This window comes from Triticum urartu, chromosome 6 (assembly GCF_003073215.2).
Source record: "Triticum urartu cultivar G1812 chromosome 6, Tu2.1, whole genome shotgun sequence".
Lineage (NCBI taxonomy): Eukaryota > Viridiplantae > Streptophyta > Magnoliopsida > Poales > Poaceae > Triticum > Triticum urartu.
Window position 1 is genome coordinate 375,395,050 of NC_053027.1, and position 17,511 is coordinate 375,412,560.

General features: G+C 45.1%; 1 protein-coding gene across 1 annotated transcript; it reads right to left on the minus strand.

Annotated features, from left to right (window-relative positions):
- Positions 1–10,260: 10,260 nt before the first annotated feature.
- On the minus strand, positions 10,261–11,145 carry LOC125517611. Its single transcript, XM_048682821.1, has 2 exons — positions 10,900–11,145; positions 10,261–10,775 (listed from the first exon to the last, which is right to left on the minus strand). Exons 1-2 carry the CDS (start codon positions 11,016–11,018, stop codon positions 10,565–10,567), a joined length of 330 nt encoding a protein of 109 aa, XP_048538778.1. The 5' UTR covers positions 11,019–11,145; the 3' UTR covers positions 10,261–10,564.
- Between the last annotated feature and the right edge of the window lie 6,366 nt (positions 11,146–17,511).

Here is a 17,511-nt window from a genome sequence, read left to right on the forward strand (position 1 = left end):
GGAGCTCGGACCGACCTGTGAATTCAGGCTTTGCCACGCCTTTACTACATCACGCCGACGCCCTGCATCGGCATTGACTTCGGCACCAGGCCATATTTCTTCTATTCCTCACTTTGCATAAATTATTTATTATGCAACATTTTTTTAATTATCATTATTACTATTATCTTCGGTTTGCACTATTTTTTGTGCACAGGAAAATGATCCGGGGACTTCGGCGTCACTCTGCCGGTCTGCATTGACCGTGCTATGTCACCACTTTGGTGTGTCGAGCTCTCCGCTCCGCCACCTCGGGACCAGCTTGGGGGATGGAACCTTGCCCCGCATCAAGCTAGGACCGCGTCATCAATACCGAACACATTAACTAGCTAAGCCGCTTTCATGCTCAAAGCTTTAATTTCTAATTTGTGTTCGGTTCGACCAAGCATTATACTTTTTTGGAAAAAAGTTGCTTGTAAAAAATTTCCTTGTCCAAACTTTGTTTGTGACGCATAAATTCAAATACCCAATTCATTTGGGGGCTTCCTTCATGAAGCTTTTCCACTTGTATATGATTATACTTGTAGGCTTCGTTCCTTGTTCGTGTATTACGCCACAATATGCACCATATTGACTTAAGCGATTTGCAAGCTGGGTTGCCTCGCTCCTGTGTTTACCCCTACATTCCCGATTGTTCGGCTAGGGAGTAAAGGGAGCACCTCTGCGATTGTCACGATCGGGTCGCCCGAGCCAGACCTCAGACTGGGTGAAGCCAAAAGCTAGCGCTCTTATAGTTTTCATTGATGGTCGGCACACAACGGAACTCATGAGTACAAAAAATCTATTGCACAAGTCTCATAATAACAATGAGCACCGAAGAAAGGTATGGATGGGGAAACTATTTTCTTCGAAGATGCTTCTTACACTTCACGGTAATATAGCATAAGTTCCCTGAGCGCGCTTTGTCTGTTATAGCCTTATGGCCTGATTGCCTGGTTATTGGAAACACCGTCGATATTCTCGACCAATGGAGTACATAACACTTTTCGGTCCTTGACCGAAGAGGGAGAAGCTGACGGTCGGTTAAGACGCGTTTAAAGTTCGGTTGAACATAGATATGATATAAGTACTTCGATACATGCAATCATTCTTCTACCCAAGTCACTTGGGGGCTCTTAAGTTTATTTGAGCCGTTTTATAATAAGTGTTCTTCTTAGTCGTTGCAAAGTTATATTATTATTTATCACTCCTTTTTTCAACACGAGTGTGCGGTCACTAGCCGGGGAGCCTAATTTCTCTCTCAAAGCCGCTATAGTTTAGTTTGCTAAACTGGCATGATGAGAAGTACTCCGCCCTCGGGATAGGAGGTTGAAGCCGTAGGCTGACCCGCTCGAAGTCTTGAGATAGGATGTATCATGTTAAAGCACGACAGATGCACTTCTTTTTTCTAAGACCAACTTTCGGATTGGCACCAAACACTTGATATTGTTCGGACGTCATGTTTTTACTGACGTTTCTTGGTTTTCCAAGCTTTTTGGCACTTTTAAACTATTTGTGCTTTTCCAGCATTAGTCTCGCAGTGCAACACCGGACACCTTTAGGGATTCGGCAAAAACATTCTCAGATATTGCTATATATGCATCGGTTTCGAATTGTGTCTTCGGTCAATAGTTGGGTTGCCCAGCTCTTGCGCTTGCCTCCTACGTTCCGCTTTGTTCGGCTAGGTGTGCAAAGGGAGAACCACTGTGATTGTGCTTCCAGCTCACATGGTTAAGCTCCTCAGTGGAGAAAGCCGAAAACTGACTGTCACAATAAGCGCAAACTGGTCAGCGATCCGATGACGGTGTTAAATGACGGGCCATTCATAACAATGGCCGAAGTGTTTACGGCTTGATCTCGACTGTCGCCAAACACTACCGGGGGCTAGTAACTGGCCTCCCATACTAAATCCTCAATATTATGCTCTTACGTTGGAGCTGAGGTTTCATGATCATGCTCAGCATTACAACCCAAAGAAAGGAATCGATAGCGGGACTATTTTCTTTGGAAGACATTTCTTCTGTTAAACAGTAATATAACATATCTCTCTGCGTACCTTTGTTTATAAAACCGTATGGCCAGATTGCCTTGTTTGTTGTAAATCTTTGCCCTCATAAAGGCTTTATAAAGTAGAACAAACACTCCTCGGCTACTGGCCGAGGAGGTGGAAGCCGATGGTCGGTCAACAAAGTTTTGTACAATGCGGATCCGAGCATTAATGACGTAAAGTACTTGGATACATAGAGTCATTACACATAATTTGTGATTTTACTATGGATATTGATCCTTAATTCGGCCACCCGTGCCCGCATTAAGGCTCGGGGGCTACTGGGCTTCGGGCTTATTATTTACAAATATTAAAGGGGCACATTGATCCCCTGATCTGGTGTTACCACCCGACCAGTGTCTCGGGGGCTACTGCATTGCTTGTCCAATGCAGAAAATTTTATGTGCAATATAGTTTTCGAGGAGATTTTGATCCTCGGGTTGGTCGGCCGCACCCAACCTGAGTCTCGAGGACTGAGCACGCCGCTTTTAGTGTCCCGAAGTATTCTGCCGAGCTTGGACTTGATCCTCAGGCCGATTTTGCAAATCAACCTGAGTCTCAGCGGCTACTGGGATCAGCGGTCTTACGTCATCCTTCAGGTGCATCTCGGGTTTTAGACCGATACACACCTTGAGGGCTACTGGCTATATATCTCGGCAGAGAATGAATTGCACCAATAAAAAATATTCACAAAAATCGGCCCACATTCGGGGTGGTGCACCACCTCCGAAGCAGCCCGGCATAAAGCTCGGGCGCTAGTGGCTGGCTCCATAGAGGGCATTTCCGGCATTAAGCTCGGCTAAACTCCTTCAAACTTCTTTGAACCAAGGCGATTTAAGATACCTCGAATACAGTCCGGCGTTAGAGCTCGGACGCAAGAGGACGCTGCCGCCTGGGAAAAACTTCAAACCCGATGTGTGGCATAAAAATAACAAGGCATTGATAAAGGCCAGAAACTTAAAGGGGCTCCTCGGATACCCGACGTGTAAACTCATCGAATGCATTTCGGCGATCCTCAAGATCGAAGATGAGAAGATTTGTTGAACTAGTTTTCAAGACCGATGACCAAAGATGAAGAATAGTTCGGAAGAATCAAGGAGCGTCCCTAACTTGAAGACTGGTTCAGGGGGCTACTAACGGTGTCCTGGACTAGGGGTACTCACCACATCGTCTCCCGATCTATTAGATTGGGCCGAGGACCCCCATGGCCGTATACTCATGGGCCAGTTCGGACAGCTGCCGCATACAAGGAAGATTCCACAAGACTTGGCGATCAAGACAAGGACTTCTCCCCACTAGCATATTCGGCTAGGACTCTTGTTAACCTAGGCCTCTAGTGCATTATATAAACCAGGGCCAGGCTAGTCGATAGAATATACAACATACACAACAACAATCATACCATAGGCTAGCTGCTAGGGTTTAGCCTCTCCGATCTCGTGGTAGATCTACTCTTGTACTACCCATATCATCAATATTAATCAAGCAGGACGTAGGGTTTTACCTCCATCGAGAGGGCCCGAACCTGGGTAAAACTTCGTGTTCCTTGCCTCCTGTTACCATCCGGCCTAGACGCACAGTTCGGGACCCCCTACCCGAGATCCGCCGGTTTTGACACCGACAATGTTCCTTTTTGATTTCCACCTCTGCTGATTTCAGCATTGAATACACCTCAGGAATGGTCTTTTCCATCCCCTGCATATTGAAGTTCATCACAAAACTCTTGTAGCTCGGTGGAAGCGACTGAAGGATTCTGTCAATGACCGCGTCATCCGGGAGATTAACTCCCAGCTGAGTCAAGCGGTTATGCAACCCAGACATTTTGAGTATGTGCTCACTGACAGAACTATTTTCCTCCATTTTACAGCTGAAGAACTTGTCGGAGACTTCATATCTCTCGACCCGGGCATGAGCTTGGAAAACCATTTTCAGCTCTTCGAACATCTCATATGCTCTGTGTCTCTCAAAATGCTTTTGGAGCCCCGGTTCTAAGCTGTAAAGCATGCCGCACTGAACGAGGGAGTAATCATCAGCACGTGACTGCCAAGCGTTCATAACGTCTTGGTTCTCTGGGATAGGTGCATCACCTAGCGGTGCTTCTAGGACATAATCTTTCTTGGCAGCTATGAGGATGATCCTCAGGTTCCGGACCCAGTCCGTATAGTTGCTGCCATCATCTTTTAGCTTGGTTTTCTCTAGGAACGCGTTGAAGTTGAGGACAACGTGGGCCATTTGATCTACAAGACATATTGTAAAGATTTTAGACTAAGTTCATGATAATTAAGTTCATCTAATCAAATTATTCAATGAACTCCCACTCAGATAGACATCCCTCCAGTCATCTAAGTGAAACATGATCCGAGTTAACTAGGCCGTGTCCGATCATCACGTGAGACGGACTAGCCAACTTCGGTGAACATCTTCATGTTGATCGTATCTTCTATATGACTCATGCTCGACCTTTCGGTCTTCCGTGTTCCGAGGCCATGTCTGTACATGCTAGGCTCGTCAAGTCAACCTAAGTGTATTGCGTGTGTAAATCTGGCTTACACCCATTGTATTCGAACGTTAGAATCTATCACACGCGATCATCACGTGGTGCTTCGAAACAATGAACCTTTGCAACGGTGCACAGTTAGGGGGAACACTTTCTTGAAATTATTACGAGGGATCATCTTATTTAAGCTACCTTCGTTCTAAGCAAATAAGATGTAAAACATGATAAACATCACATGCAATCAAATAGTGACATGATATGGCCAATATCATTTGCTCCTTTTGATCTCCATCTTTGGGGCTCCATGATCATCGTTGTCACCGGCATGACACCATGATCTCCATCGTCATGATCTCCATCATCCTGTCTTCTTGAAGTTGTCTCGTCATCTACTACTTCTACTACTATGGCTAATGCTTTAGCAATAAAGTAAAGTAATTACATGACGTTTATGTTGACACGCAGGTCATAAATAAATAAAGACAACTCCTGTGGCTCCTGCCGGTTGTCATACTCATCGACATGCAAGTCGTGATTCCAATTACAAGAACATGATCATCTCATACATCACATATATCATTCATCACATCCTTTGGCCATATCACATCACAAAACACTTGCTGCAAAAACAAGTTAGACGTCCTCTAATTGTTGTTGCAAGTTTTTACGTGGCTGCTATAGGTTTCTAGCAAGAACGTTTCTTACCTATGCCAAAAACACAACGTGAATTGCCAATTTCTATTTACCCTTCATAAGGACCCTGTTCATCGAATCCGACCCGACTAAAGTGGGAGAGACAGTCACCGGCCAGCCACCTTATGCAACTAGTGCATGTCAGTCGGTGGAACCAGTCTCACGTAAGCGTACGTGTAAGGTCGGTCCGGGCCGCTTCATCCCACAATGCCGCCGAATCAAGATAAGACTAGTAATGGCAAGATAATTGACAATATCGACGCCCACAACTGCTTTGTGTTCTACTCGTGCATAGAAACTACGCATAGACCTAGCTCATGATGCCACTGTTGGGGAACGTAGCAGAATTTTAAAATTTTCTACGCATCACAAAGATCAATCTATGGATTCATCTAGCAACGAGGGAGAGAGGAGTGCATCTACATACCCTTGTAGATCGCGCGCGGAAGCGTTCAAGAGAACGGGGTTGATGGAGTCGTACTCGACGTGATCCAAATCACCGATGACCTAGTGCCGAACGGACGGCACCTCCGCGTTCAACACACGTACGGTTGGGAAGACGTCTCCTCCAACTTGATCCAGCAAGGGGGAAGGAGAGGTTGATGAAGATCCAGCAGCACGACGGCGTGGTGGTGGATGCAGCAGGATCCCGGCAGGGTTTCGCCAAGCGCAAGCGGGAAGGAGAGGTGTTACGGAGGGAGAGGGAGGCGCCAAGAGCAAGGGGTGTGGCTGTCCTCCCTCCCCCCTCTTCATATAGGGGCCTTGGGGGGGGCGCCGGCCCTAGGAGATGGATCTCCAAGGGGGCGGCGGCCAAGGGGTGGCTTCCCCCCCAATCCAAGTGAGGGGCGCCCCACCCCTAGGGTTTCCCTAACCCTAGGCGCAGGGGAGGCCCAAGGGGGGTGCACCAGCCCACTAGGGGCTGGTTCCACTCCCAATTCAGCCCATGGGGCCCTCCGGGATAGGTGGCCCCACCCGGTGGACCCCCGGGACCCTTCCAGTGGTCCCGGTACAATATCGGCGACCCCCGAAACCTTCCCGATGGCCGAAACTGAACTTCCTATTTATAAATCTTTACCTCCGGACCATTCCGGAACTCCTCGTGACGTCCGGGATCTCATCCGGGACTCCGAACAACTTTTAGGTTACTGCATACTAATATCTCTACAACCCTAGCGTCACCGAACCTTAAGTGTGTAGACCCTACGGGTTCGGGAGACAAGCAGACATGACCGAGATGCCTCTCCGGTCAATAACCAACAGCGGGATCTGGATACCCATGTTGGCTCCCACATGCTCCACGATGATCTCATCGGATGAACCACGATGTCGAGGATTCAATCAATCCGTATACAATTCCCTTTGTCAATCAGTACGTTACTTTCCCGAGACTCGATCGTCGGTATCCCAATACCTCGTTCAATCTCGTTACCGGCAAGTCACTTTACTCGTACCGTAATGCATGATCCCGTGATCAACCACTTGGTCACATTGAGCTCATTATGATGATGCATTACCGAGTGGGCCCAGAGATACCTCTCCGTCATACGGAGTGACAAATCCCAGTCTCAGTTCATGCCAACCCAACATACACTTTCGGAGATACCTGTAGTGTACCTTTATAGTCACCCAGTTACGTTGTGACGTTTGGCACACCCAAGGCACTCCTACGGTATCCGAGAGTTGCACAATCTCATGGTTTAAGGAAATGATACTTGACATTCGGAAAAGCTATAGCAAACGAACTACACGATCTTTGAGCTATGGTTAGGATTGGGTCTTGTCCATCACATCATTCTCCTAATGATGTGATCCCGTTATCAATGGCATCCAATGTCCATAGTCAGGAAACCATGACTATCTTTTGATCAACGAGCTAGTCAACTAGAGGCTCACTAGGGACGTGTTGTGGTCTATGTATTCACACATGTATTACGATTTCCGGATAACACAATTATAGCATGAACAATAGACAATTATCATGAACAAAGAAATATAATAATAACCATTTTATTATTGCCTCTAGGGCATATTTCCAACACCCCTCCCAGGGCGGCATTATTGTAGATGACTAATGGAGCCATGGAACCTTCTGATGACGACACAACGAAACTCTCAATGAAAACACCAATGTCGGTGTCAAAACCGGCGGATCTCGGGTAGGGGTCCCGAATTGTGCGTCTAAGGTTGATGGTAACAGGAGACGGGGGACACGATGTTTACCCAGGTTCGGGCCCTCTTGATAGAGGTAATACCCTACTTCCTGCTTGATTGATCTTAATGAATATGAGGATTACAAGAGTTGATCTACCATGAGATCGTAATTGCTAAACCCTAGACGTCTAGCCTGTATGATTGAGATTCCCTCTACGGACTAAACCCTCCGGTTTATATAGACACCGGAGGGATCTAGGGTTGTACAAAGTTGATTTGCAGAGAAAGGAATCTTCATATCCGAATGCCAAGCTTGCCTTCCACGCAACGGAGAGTCTCATCCGGACACGGGAGGAAGTCTTTTGTCTTGTATCTTCACGGCCCATCAGTCCGGCCCACGTCATATAGCTCGGACGCCTGAGGACCACTTAATCCAGGACTCCCTCATGCGGAGTAAATAAAAACGGAGGGAGTAATTGCATTTGTTGTGTGTGCCTTTTTTTGAGTTGGGTGGTGGATGCCTTCAAACAACATAAAATGATGCAGCTTCCCACTTTTTAATACATTGTTAATAGAAGATAAAATACTAACTCTACTACAAGAATCTTCATTTGAAGGGTCAGTTAAGGAATACAATAGGTGTATTAGCAAACATTTTAGCGCATCCTATGGTTCTATAATTGTGTTCGAGATCAACTTAGATTATATATAATTATCTTTATAATAATATGCCCGATCTGGTCAATCCAGGCAACCGGTGGTAACCGTTGTTGAAAAACATGTTAGGGGTATGCGACTATTTTCGGACAATAAAGGGCGGCTCAGATCTTACCTCTCCGGTTCTGTCAGACATTGACTTCTTTTTGTCAGTGTCATCTTGGCATGTCATTTGTTATGCCGGTCAAAATGCGTATATATTGGTAAAAAAATTGTCCTCTTCTAATTAAAAGGTAGCGTTCCTGCCAATTACTCGGAAAAAAAGTCAATGCTATCTCTTAGTCGTTGACTATCCCTAGTGACGACAGCTACAACCCGTCGTGCATAAATGTTGTGTCGACCTTTCATGATACGAAGAGATGGCAAAATAATAGGTTTTGACTGCTTCTGCGCATGATCTTTTGAGCTTCAATCTTCAAACATATTTTGTTTCTTATGGAACTTCCATTTTTTTTCTTTTTGTTTTCGGTTGGTGAGTATATAGCCTTCCATTTCAAGTTTAATATCCAACACTATGAGCTATAATGAGAAAGTTTTTGACAGTGACACCATATCATATCGAACAAAAAAATAATAGGATTTAAATGCAAAAGACATGAAAATAACCTATCCCAAGACATTTGTGTGTGTGTGTGTGGGGGGGGGGGGGGGGGGGGGGGTGTCCAGATTAGAATAGAATTGCTACATTTGGATCCAGACAATGTAGTAACGTGATTATTATTCATTTCGTTTCTTCTTACTTGATTTCGGGTTGTATGTAGGTTAGATTACTCTGATACTTATAGATTAAAATGTTAATAAAGATGTACAAAGAAATATAGCAATACAAAAATGCTTTTAATGACAACTGTATTACAAGATCCCCCTCTACCAGTAAATAGTGCAATAGTGTTTGGAAATAGGCACCGTTTGCACGATGCCGACATTTTGTCTCCTAGGGGCATATATATATGCTTCCTGATGAAAAGTAAAATTATAAAACATATTTAGAATAAAAAACTGAATTGTTTTACAACATGCATACCCGTGCCTTCTATCTTCCTGTTAGATTCCGCAAAAATATGTCATATGTTTTTATCTTGGCCAAAATGAAAAGAAAATCCTGTGGTGTAAAAAGCAACTTTTGAAGCACTAATTTGATTTGTTTTAGCACATGTCACATTCTTGTGTTTTTTTCATTAAAAATTTACATACATCCAAAGAGTCACGAACAAATACATCTGAACAGAATTATGGACTTTTTTACATTTGTAGAACTATTTTTCACATGTGGAAGCATATCCTCCAGCAAGCCGTTTTGAATATCCGCCAACTCTTACACATATCTTCCCTTGTTGCTTTTCATATAAGTAAAATATATCCTCCACAAAAAAGTAAGATATATAAATTATAAATAAAAATATTTTTCTTCACGAAACCATGTAATATTTCACATGACTAATTAAATACTATTATGTGTATTATGAGTCAACATTACTTAAAAGTAGAGAAGTTTTATTGTACGGTCTCTATGATGGCAATCTATAGATAGCAACTTTCATTAGCCATTTTCGGTAAATTTGTATCTATCAGCGGACGGTCATTCTTTTGTTTGTTTTGAGGGCAGGGGTTCTAGCTGGAGGCGGATCTAGGGTGGCGCTGCCAAAATTGTAAAATATTTTTTCTTATATACTTAACACTAGATAGTTAACAAGCTCATGCTATTTTAAGACTTTTTATTAAGACTATAATGATGTTTACATCAAATCTTACTATCTGTAGTGTAAATTTTCACATTTTTAAATTGTGGTACCCCCCACATTTTAGGTCAGGGGGCTCTAGGATGTTAGAAACAATGAAGAAAGTAGCATTAATTGTAGCTGAGTAGGATATGCTGATTTCGCAAGAGAGAGAGAATGTGTGTTTGTATGCAAGATAAGATCATAAAAACTACAAGTCGATCAATTCTCATCTCTCAAACATGCTTTATCACACTCTTAAAGTGCTGTGGGTGGTCGATAGCCCCCCCCCCCCCCCCCCCCCCCCCCCCCCCCCCCCCCCCCCCCCCCCCCACACACCCCTGGCCCTGTAATCCTGCTCATAAAGAAGAAAAGGAAGGTGGCCATAGACAATGCAGTCCACTGATGCTGGCTGGTCAAAGAAGGCATTCAAAACGGATTTGCACTGCACTCTGGGCAATAAATAAGAATACTTTGAACGGCCACTGCATTGACCGGTTTTGGGGGGCAACTGAATAACTAGGAACCTACTACTACACAGGAGGGCTAGATGCCCCTCACCTCACCTCACTCACACCGATTTTTTTCCCTACTACTACTACACACGACGAAGCCAATAGAGACGGATATTATGTCTAGCAAATTAGCTAGAGAATGAGGCTAACACAGTCACCAATCTAAATCAGGAGGCGAATTAGTCACCGCGAACAGTCACCGGCGAAGTCAGGACGAATCGAACTTGTAGTACTTGTCGACGGCGGCGACGACGTCCCAGGTGCAGCTGAGCCCCTTGGGGAAGACGACGAGGTCGCCGGCGCCGAACTCCACGCACTCGGACGACCCCTTGATGTGCGCCCGCACCTTGCCCTTCACCAGGTAGCACGTCTGCCTCGCGTCGAACTTCACCGGGAACTTCCCCGTCGGGCAGCCCCACCTGCACGAGCACGGCAAACAGGATTTAACCGCTGCACAAGCCCACTTAGACGCCCGCCCCCCCATGGAAATGATGGAACGAAGAATCAAGAAATAGCTGGCGCCGGTGATCGGTCGGTACTCACTTGGGCCAGGACCTGACGCCGAGCTGAACCAGGCGCGACTCCGGCGGGCCGTGCTCGACGGCGATGGAGAGGACGGGCGGGTCCATGTCCATGCTGACCGGGTTTGAGCTCGAGGCCATGAGCACCTCAGGAGACGGAGGGGGAGGAAGGAGATGTTAGTCTGGTAGGTGTTGAGGCCTCTGGGGCTGGGGAGTCTAGTCTAGGGGAAAGGGCAAGGCTCCAAAGGCAAGCATGACCGGGAGCTTCCCTGTATTAGTACAGCGGAGGGGAGGAATCTCTTTCTCTTCTCGTCGTTAGTGGTGAGGCGTGGGTGATTTTTTTATTATTTCCCTCCAGCATGTGTAGATATTGGGACAGCTGATTCTGTTGACGATATGTCGTGATATATCGACGCATAGTGCCTTTTCTACTTTATGAAAATAAGCAAACTGGTCTCCTTTTCCTAAAATTTAATCCGTGCTTAAATTTGACTATGAATTTCCCTTATAGTATGCCCCACAAGATAGTCAAATCATCCTCACGATGTATGCCCACGATAATATTGTTTGATCCATAACTTTTGCTTATTTTACGATTCCATTCAAAAAGGCAATGATAATCGATAATTCATCCTAGAGCCCGGGCTCAGCTGCTCCTGGTCAGCAAAAAATTCAAAACAAATACTAGAAAAATTCAAAAAATTCCAATTTTTTTTTGTGTGGTAGATAATTTGATACGTGAGATCCGCTCAAAATTTCAATTCATTTGGATATCTGAGTAGGTCTCGGCAAAAAAGACAAATCGGGTCAAAACAGTTCGTGAACAGTAAACTTTTTTACAGACCCCGATTTTGTCTTTTTTGCACAGACTTGCTCAAATGTCCAAACGAGTTGAATTTTTCAGCGAACCTCACGCATCTAATTATCTATGACACAAATTTTTTTTGTATTTGTTTTGATTTTTCCCGTGAGCGGGGGTGCAGCTGAGCCCGGGTGCAGATTCGCCGCACTCAATGATAATTTCTTAACATACAACTCTAAAAGATAATTAGTTCTCAAATTAAGGAGGAAAAACATGGAAGTTTCTTTCCAAATACATAATTCACTGCACTTTCATATGGTGTAGATTAAGGAGGAAAACACATGCTTTTTTGTTTCATATGTGCGCGTATCATTCATCGGGTTTAGATAAATGAGGGAAACGTAGGCGTTTTTCGCTTCCTATGTGCACGTCATCGTTCATTTGGCGTAGACTAAGGAGGGAAAACACTCAGGAACCATACGCCATATTAGAAATCACTAAAGCACGAGAAATCTCAAAGCACGAAGAGGGGCGACGGGGTGAGGTAGTCTCTTGCGCCCTTTTAAGCTTACACCATTCTTTTGAGAATGATGGGAGCAATGATAAAAATTATGAAATGTTGAATGCATCTATACTTATGTGCTCTATAGTTTGGAAGAAAGAGACTATTGGTGCAAACGATTGAGCACGACATTTTTTTGGAAATGGCTAACTAGGAAAATGACATGTCGGTTTAAGAGGCAAGCATCTAAAGATTGTCAGGGTTGATATCTTGTTTTGTGTAGCCTACCGCCCTCTTTAGATTGGTCTAACAGACTATTGGTGCAAACTTTTGAAGTTCTCTATCTTGGGGCACTCTTTAAAGTTCTTAGGGCACTGCCAAATTAATATTGTATATGTTGATACTTTTTACAAAGTTTGACCTGGCACAAATCTAATATGCGGAGTAAAAAGGACCGAAGGGAGTATAGAGAAATCATATAAAAGCTCTTCCAGACTTCAAAGTTGTTGTACACCTTTCTCTTGACCCTACACATGATATATTTGAGCTCCTCCTTAAAAAAAATTGACAAGTACTCCGGAGGGATGTGTGGAGTATATTGGTTTGGAGGAATGTGCTTCAAAATGAAGTCATTTCTAGTGGTCCAGATTGCCCAAAAAACAAGGGCATTGTTTGACTTATTTGCCACCCCCACTCTCTAAATCAGAGCTATGTCACTATCTAAATACTACCAAATCAAGATGTTAGAGCGTAGCCGGACTTGGTGAAAGTGCTAGTTATTGACTAGAGAAGGGGTGAGTAGGCGATTTTTATGAAAGTCTTCAAAACACGGGGGACTTTGAAGACAAACGATAGAAATGAACCTATTGATATGCAGCGGAAAGAAGACTACACTAGACAAGCCATAGTCAAGTAAGCAATGAAGTGAAAACACGAAGACTATCAGCAGCTAGGTAGTATGGATCAGGATGGAAGATGGTATGAAGCCAGACAGTAAAGAGTCTTCACTTAGTGAAGTCAATCAGATCATACAGGCATGCAATGACTTCATGAAGACAACCTGTAAAGTAAAGAAAATTGAAGGATAGAACCAGTAGCTTGATGAAGACAAGGATTTGATAGACCAGTTTCAGTTGCTGTGACAACTGTACGTCTGGTTAGGGAGGCTGAGATTCAACTCAGAAGATCGCGTCTTCACCTTATTCCCCTTGAGCTAAGGACACGCAGTCCTCGCCCAATCACTCTGGTAAGTCTTCAAGGTAGACTTCCAAACCTTCACAGACTTCGTTCACCAGTGATCCACAATGACTCTTGGACGCTCAGAACGCGACGCCTAACCGGCTAGAGGATTCACAGTCCTCAAGTGTAACAAGTCTTCAGGTCACGCAGACAGAAAGACTTCAGTGATGCCTAACACTCTTTGGCTTTGGGTGTTTTGGGATTTGTCCTTGCAAGGATCTCTCTCAAATGCTTCGGAGGTGGGTTGCTCTCAAACGACAAAAGTCGTGCACTAACTCTGAGCAGCCACTAATTTATGGTGTAGGGGGTGGGATATTTATAGCCAGGAGGCAACCCGACCTGATTTGTTCGAAATGACCCTGGGTCACTAAGGAACTGACATGTGTCCAACGGTCAGATTTCAAACGCACGCGGCAACTTGACTTGGGCTACAAGTAAAGCTGACTCATCTAGCTTTGGATAAGATTTGCTCTCATTGTCTTCACTCGAAGACATAGGATTTGGTTGAGCATCACTTCAGTCACTCTGACTTTGTTCACTTGGACCTCACTTAACAGTATGATGGTTCCTATGACTCAACAAAGAAGAAAAGGAAACTACGAAACAACTATGTCTTCATATTCCATAGTCTTCATACGATGTCTTCTCATATCATAGTCTTCAATGTGAATCTCTTCACAGACCACCATTGTCTTCAATGTCTTCACACATTTTTAGGGGTCATTTCTGGCAGGTAAACCGAATCAATGAAGGACTCCTACCTGTGTTATCCTGCAATTCTCACAAACACATTAGTCCCTCAACCAGGTTTGTCGTCAATACTCCAAAACCAACTAGGGGTGGCACTAGATGCACTTACAATCTCCCCCCTTTTTGGTGATTGATGATAAACTGGTTGAAGTTTTCAACGGGGATAAAAGTATATGAAAGTAGAGAATTATGGCATTGTCTTCATAAGTAGAAAGAGGCTCCCCCTGAAGATGTGCATATAAGTAGTTTGCTTTTGAATGCAAAGCACATAGCAGGTTTTACTTTGTGGAGATCCTTTTCAACTTATGAAGGCAATTTATCATGCATATAAAGGTATAACGAAGATAATGACATGCATAATGAAAAATGGGCGTCTGCGGAATGACTTCATGCGGAATTTATCATCGCATCACATAGTAGCACAAAAAGTAGGAGACGACCATCGAGTTTAAGTGTTACAACCCAAAGAACCAAATGTATCAAGGGACGAGAGTTGTAAACACTTGGCAAAAATAGTGCAACCACCCATAAGGACTCGTTTGAAGACTATCAACTCATATGCTTCTCCCCCTTTTGTGAGTAATGGCCAAAAAGGTTTGAAGACATAGAGTATCTACTTGTTCCCATCAGGAGTAGATGAAGGTGCAGGGTCGACATTGGAGTTCGATGGTGCAGAAGGGCCTGGTGCAGTGTCGAGATGCAGTGAAGCCATGGTTGGTGAAGTGGCATCGTCTTCTTCATCGACGACTCTCGCAACAACAGTTGCAGCCGAAGATGAATACTCAGAGTCTTATATGGAAGGAGACCGACGCCAGCTTGCATTCTGTGGAGGCTTGGAGTCAAATTTGAAACCTTCTGCGAAGCCATCTCGCGAAGATCTTCTTCAAGGCATAGGAGTGTGAGACTCTTCCAAGACCTTCGTGTAACGCCCCGGACACACCCGCCGGTGGTCGTTACTCCTGGCGGGATCTAGACTGGCCCCACAGATCAATACTAGTCTTTTCTGTGCACTTTGTCCTCACTCGTGCGCACCCGGGAGCAACTTCCCGATCGGTCACCCATCCTGAAACTACTCCAAGCTGAGCACACTTAACTTTGGAGTTCTTTCCGAATGGGATCCCAGAAAAGAAGAAATTCCTTATTGATATGAGTAGTCTATCATCCCTCTTAAGCCAGGCTATCACATACACGCCCACTCAGAGGAACCGACGTCCTCATCGGGCCATAGGAACATTCCTTCTAGGCACATACGTCTGTGCATCCAGTCCGGTACATGTGCCATGCCGTGTGCCACGACAGGTCACAAACGTCATGAACAACATGACCGCGCACCTGTCCGCAAACATCCGTGTAATCGCGAGGGTCAGCTCTGATACCAACTTGTAACGCCCCGGACACACCCGCCGGTGGTCGTTACTCCTAGCGGGATCTAGACTAGCCCCACAGATCAATACTAGTCTTTTCTGCGCACTTTGTCCTCACTCGTGCGCACCCGGGAGCAACTTCCCGATCGGTCACCCATCCTGAAACTACTCCAAGCTGAGCACACTTAACTTTGGAGTTCTTTCCGAATGGGATCCCAGAAAAGAAGAAATTCCTTATTGATATGAGTAGTCTATCATCCCTCTTAAGCCAGGCTATCACATACACGCCCACTCAGAGGAACCGACGTCCTCATCGGGCCATAGGAACATTCCTTCTAGGCACATACGTCTGTGCATCCAGTCCGGTACATGTGCCATGCCGTGTGCCACGACAGGTCACAAACGTCATGAACAACATGACCGCGCACCTGTCCGCAAACATCCGTGTAATCGCGAGGGTCAGCTCTGATACCAACTTGTAACGCCCCGGACACACCCGCCGGTGGTCGTTACTCCTAGCGGGATCTAGACTAGCCCCACAGATCAATACTAGTCTTTTCTGCGCACTTTGTCCTCACTCGTGCGCACCCGGGAGCAACTTCCCGATCGGTCACCCATCCTGAAACTACTCCAAGCTGAGCACACTTAACTTTGGAGTTCTTTCCGAATGGGATCCCAGAAAAGAAGAAATTCCTTATTGATATGAGTAGTCTATCATCCCTCTTAAGCAATGCTATCACACTTCGACAGGCTTCATGAGCAACGAATGAGTTCTTGGTGGCCAAGTTTCTGATGTGATTGACGTCCACCAAGATACTCTGCATCTGACGCTTTAGCCAGTCATGATGCTTGTCCTGCTTCTGATGTAAGGTCACAAGAAGCTCTCGGTCATTGAGAACACGAGAACGCTTCCGAGGCCTTTGAGCTATTGTGCTGTCAGTGGCTTTGGTGTTGGCACGGTGAGGCACACGTATATTACCAGCCAGAGGATAAGCAAGGGTAGCAGCATTTGGAACATGAATCCCTTCTATGGGCTGCGTGAAGCTTTGATGATCAACATTGTGAAGATATAGTGGCTCCTTGGCAGGCTCTGGATAGATGGCTCGACGAACAGATCAACCTCAGGCAGAAAGACAAGATGGTTGCGCGCTGAGGGCTGATAGTCAACAGTAGAGTGAAGCTTGATCAAGCGCATCACCCATGGAGCATAAAACTTTAGGCCAAACAGATCAATCCCAAATGCAGCAAGTTGTCTGGTGAAGAAATTCTGGGTGTTGAATCTGATGCCATTGATGATTGTAGGATCGAAAGTATGTCTAGAGAGGGGGTGATTAGACTACTTGACCAAATAAAACTTAACCTTTTCCCAACTTTAGTTCTTGGTAGATTTTAGCTAATTTAGGACAAGTCAAGCAATCATCACATGATTCAAGCAAGCATGCAAAGAGTATATTGGCAGCGGAAAGTAAAGCATGCAACTTGCAAGAATGTAAAGGGAAGGGTTTGGAGAATTCAAACGCTATTGGAGACACGGATGTTTTTCCCGTGGTTCGGATAGGTGGTGCTATCCTACATCCACGTTGATGGAGACTTCAACCCACGAAGGGTAACGGTTGCGCGAGTCCACACAGAGCTCCACCCAAGGGCAACGGTTGCGCGAGTCCACACAGGGCTCCACCCACGAAGGGTCCACGAAGAAGAAACCACCCACAAAGGGTCCACGAAGAAGCAACCTTGTCTATCCCACCATGGCCAACGCCCACACAGGACTTGCCTCACTAGCGGTAGATCTTCACGAAGTAGGCAATCTCCTTGCCCTTACAAACTCCTTGGTTCAACTCCACAATCTTGTCGGAGGCTCCCAAGTGACACCTAGCCAATCTAGGAGACACCACTCTCCAAGAAGTAACAAATGGTGTGTAGGTAATGAACTCCTTGCTCTTGTGCTTCAAATGATAGTCTCCCCAACACTCAACT

What these genes read in the sequence shown, in the direction of transcription:
- LOC125517611 (XM_048682821.1), bottom strand. Translation starts at nt 11,018, where the DNA reads ATGGCCTCGAGCTCAAACCCGGTCAGCATGGACATGGACCCGCCCGTC. An exon ending in GGCGTCAGGTCCTGGCCCAA is followed by an intron (nt 10,776 to 10,899) that starts GTGAGTACCGAC and finishes GTGCTCGTGCAG; the next exon opens with GTGGGGCTGCCCGACGGGGA.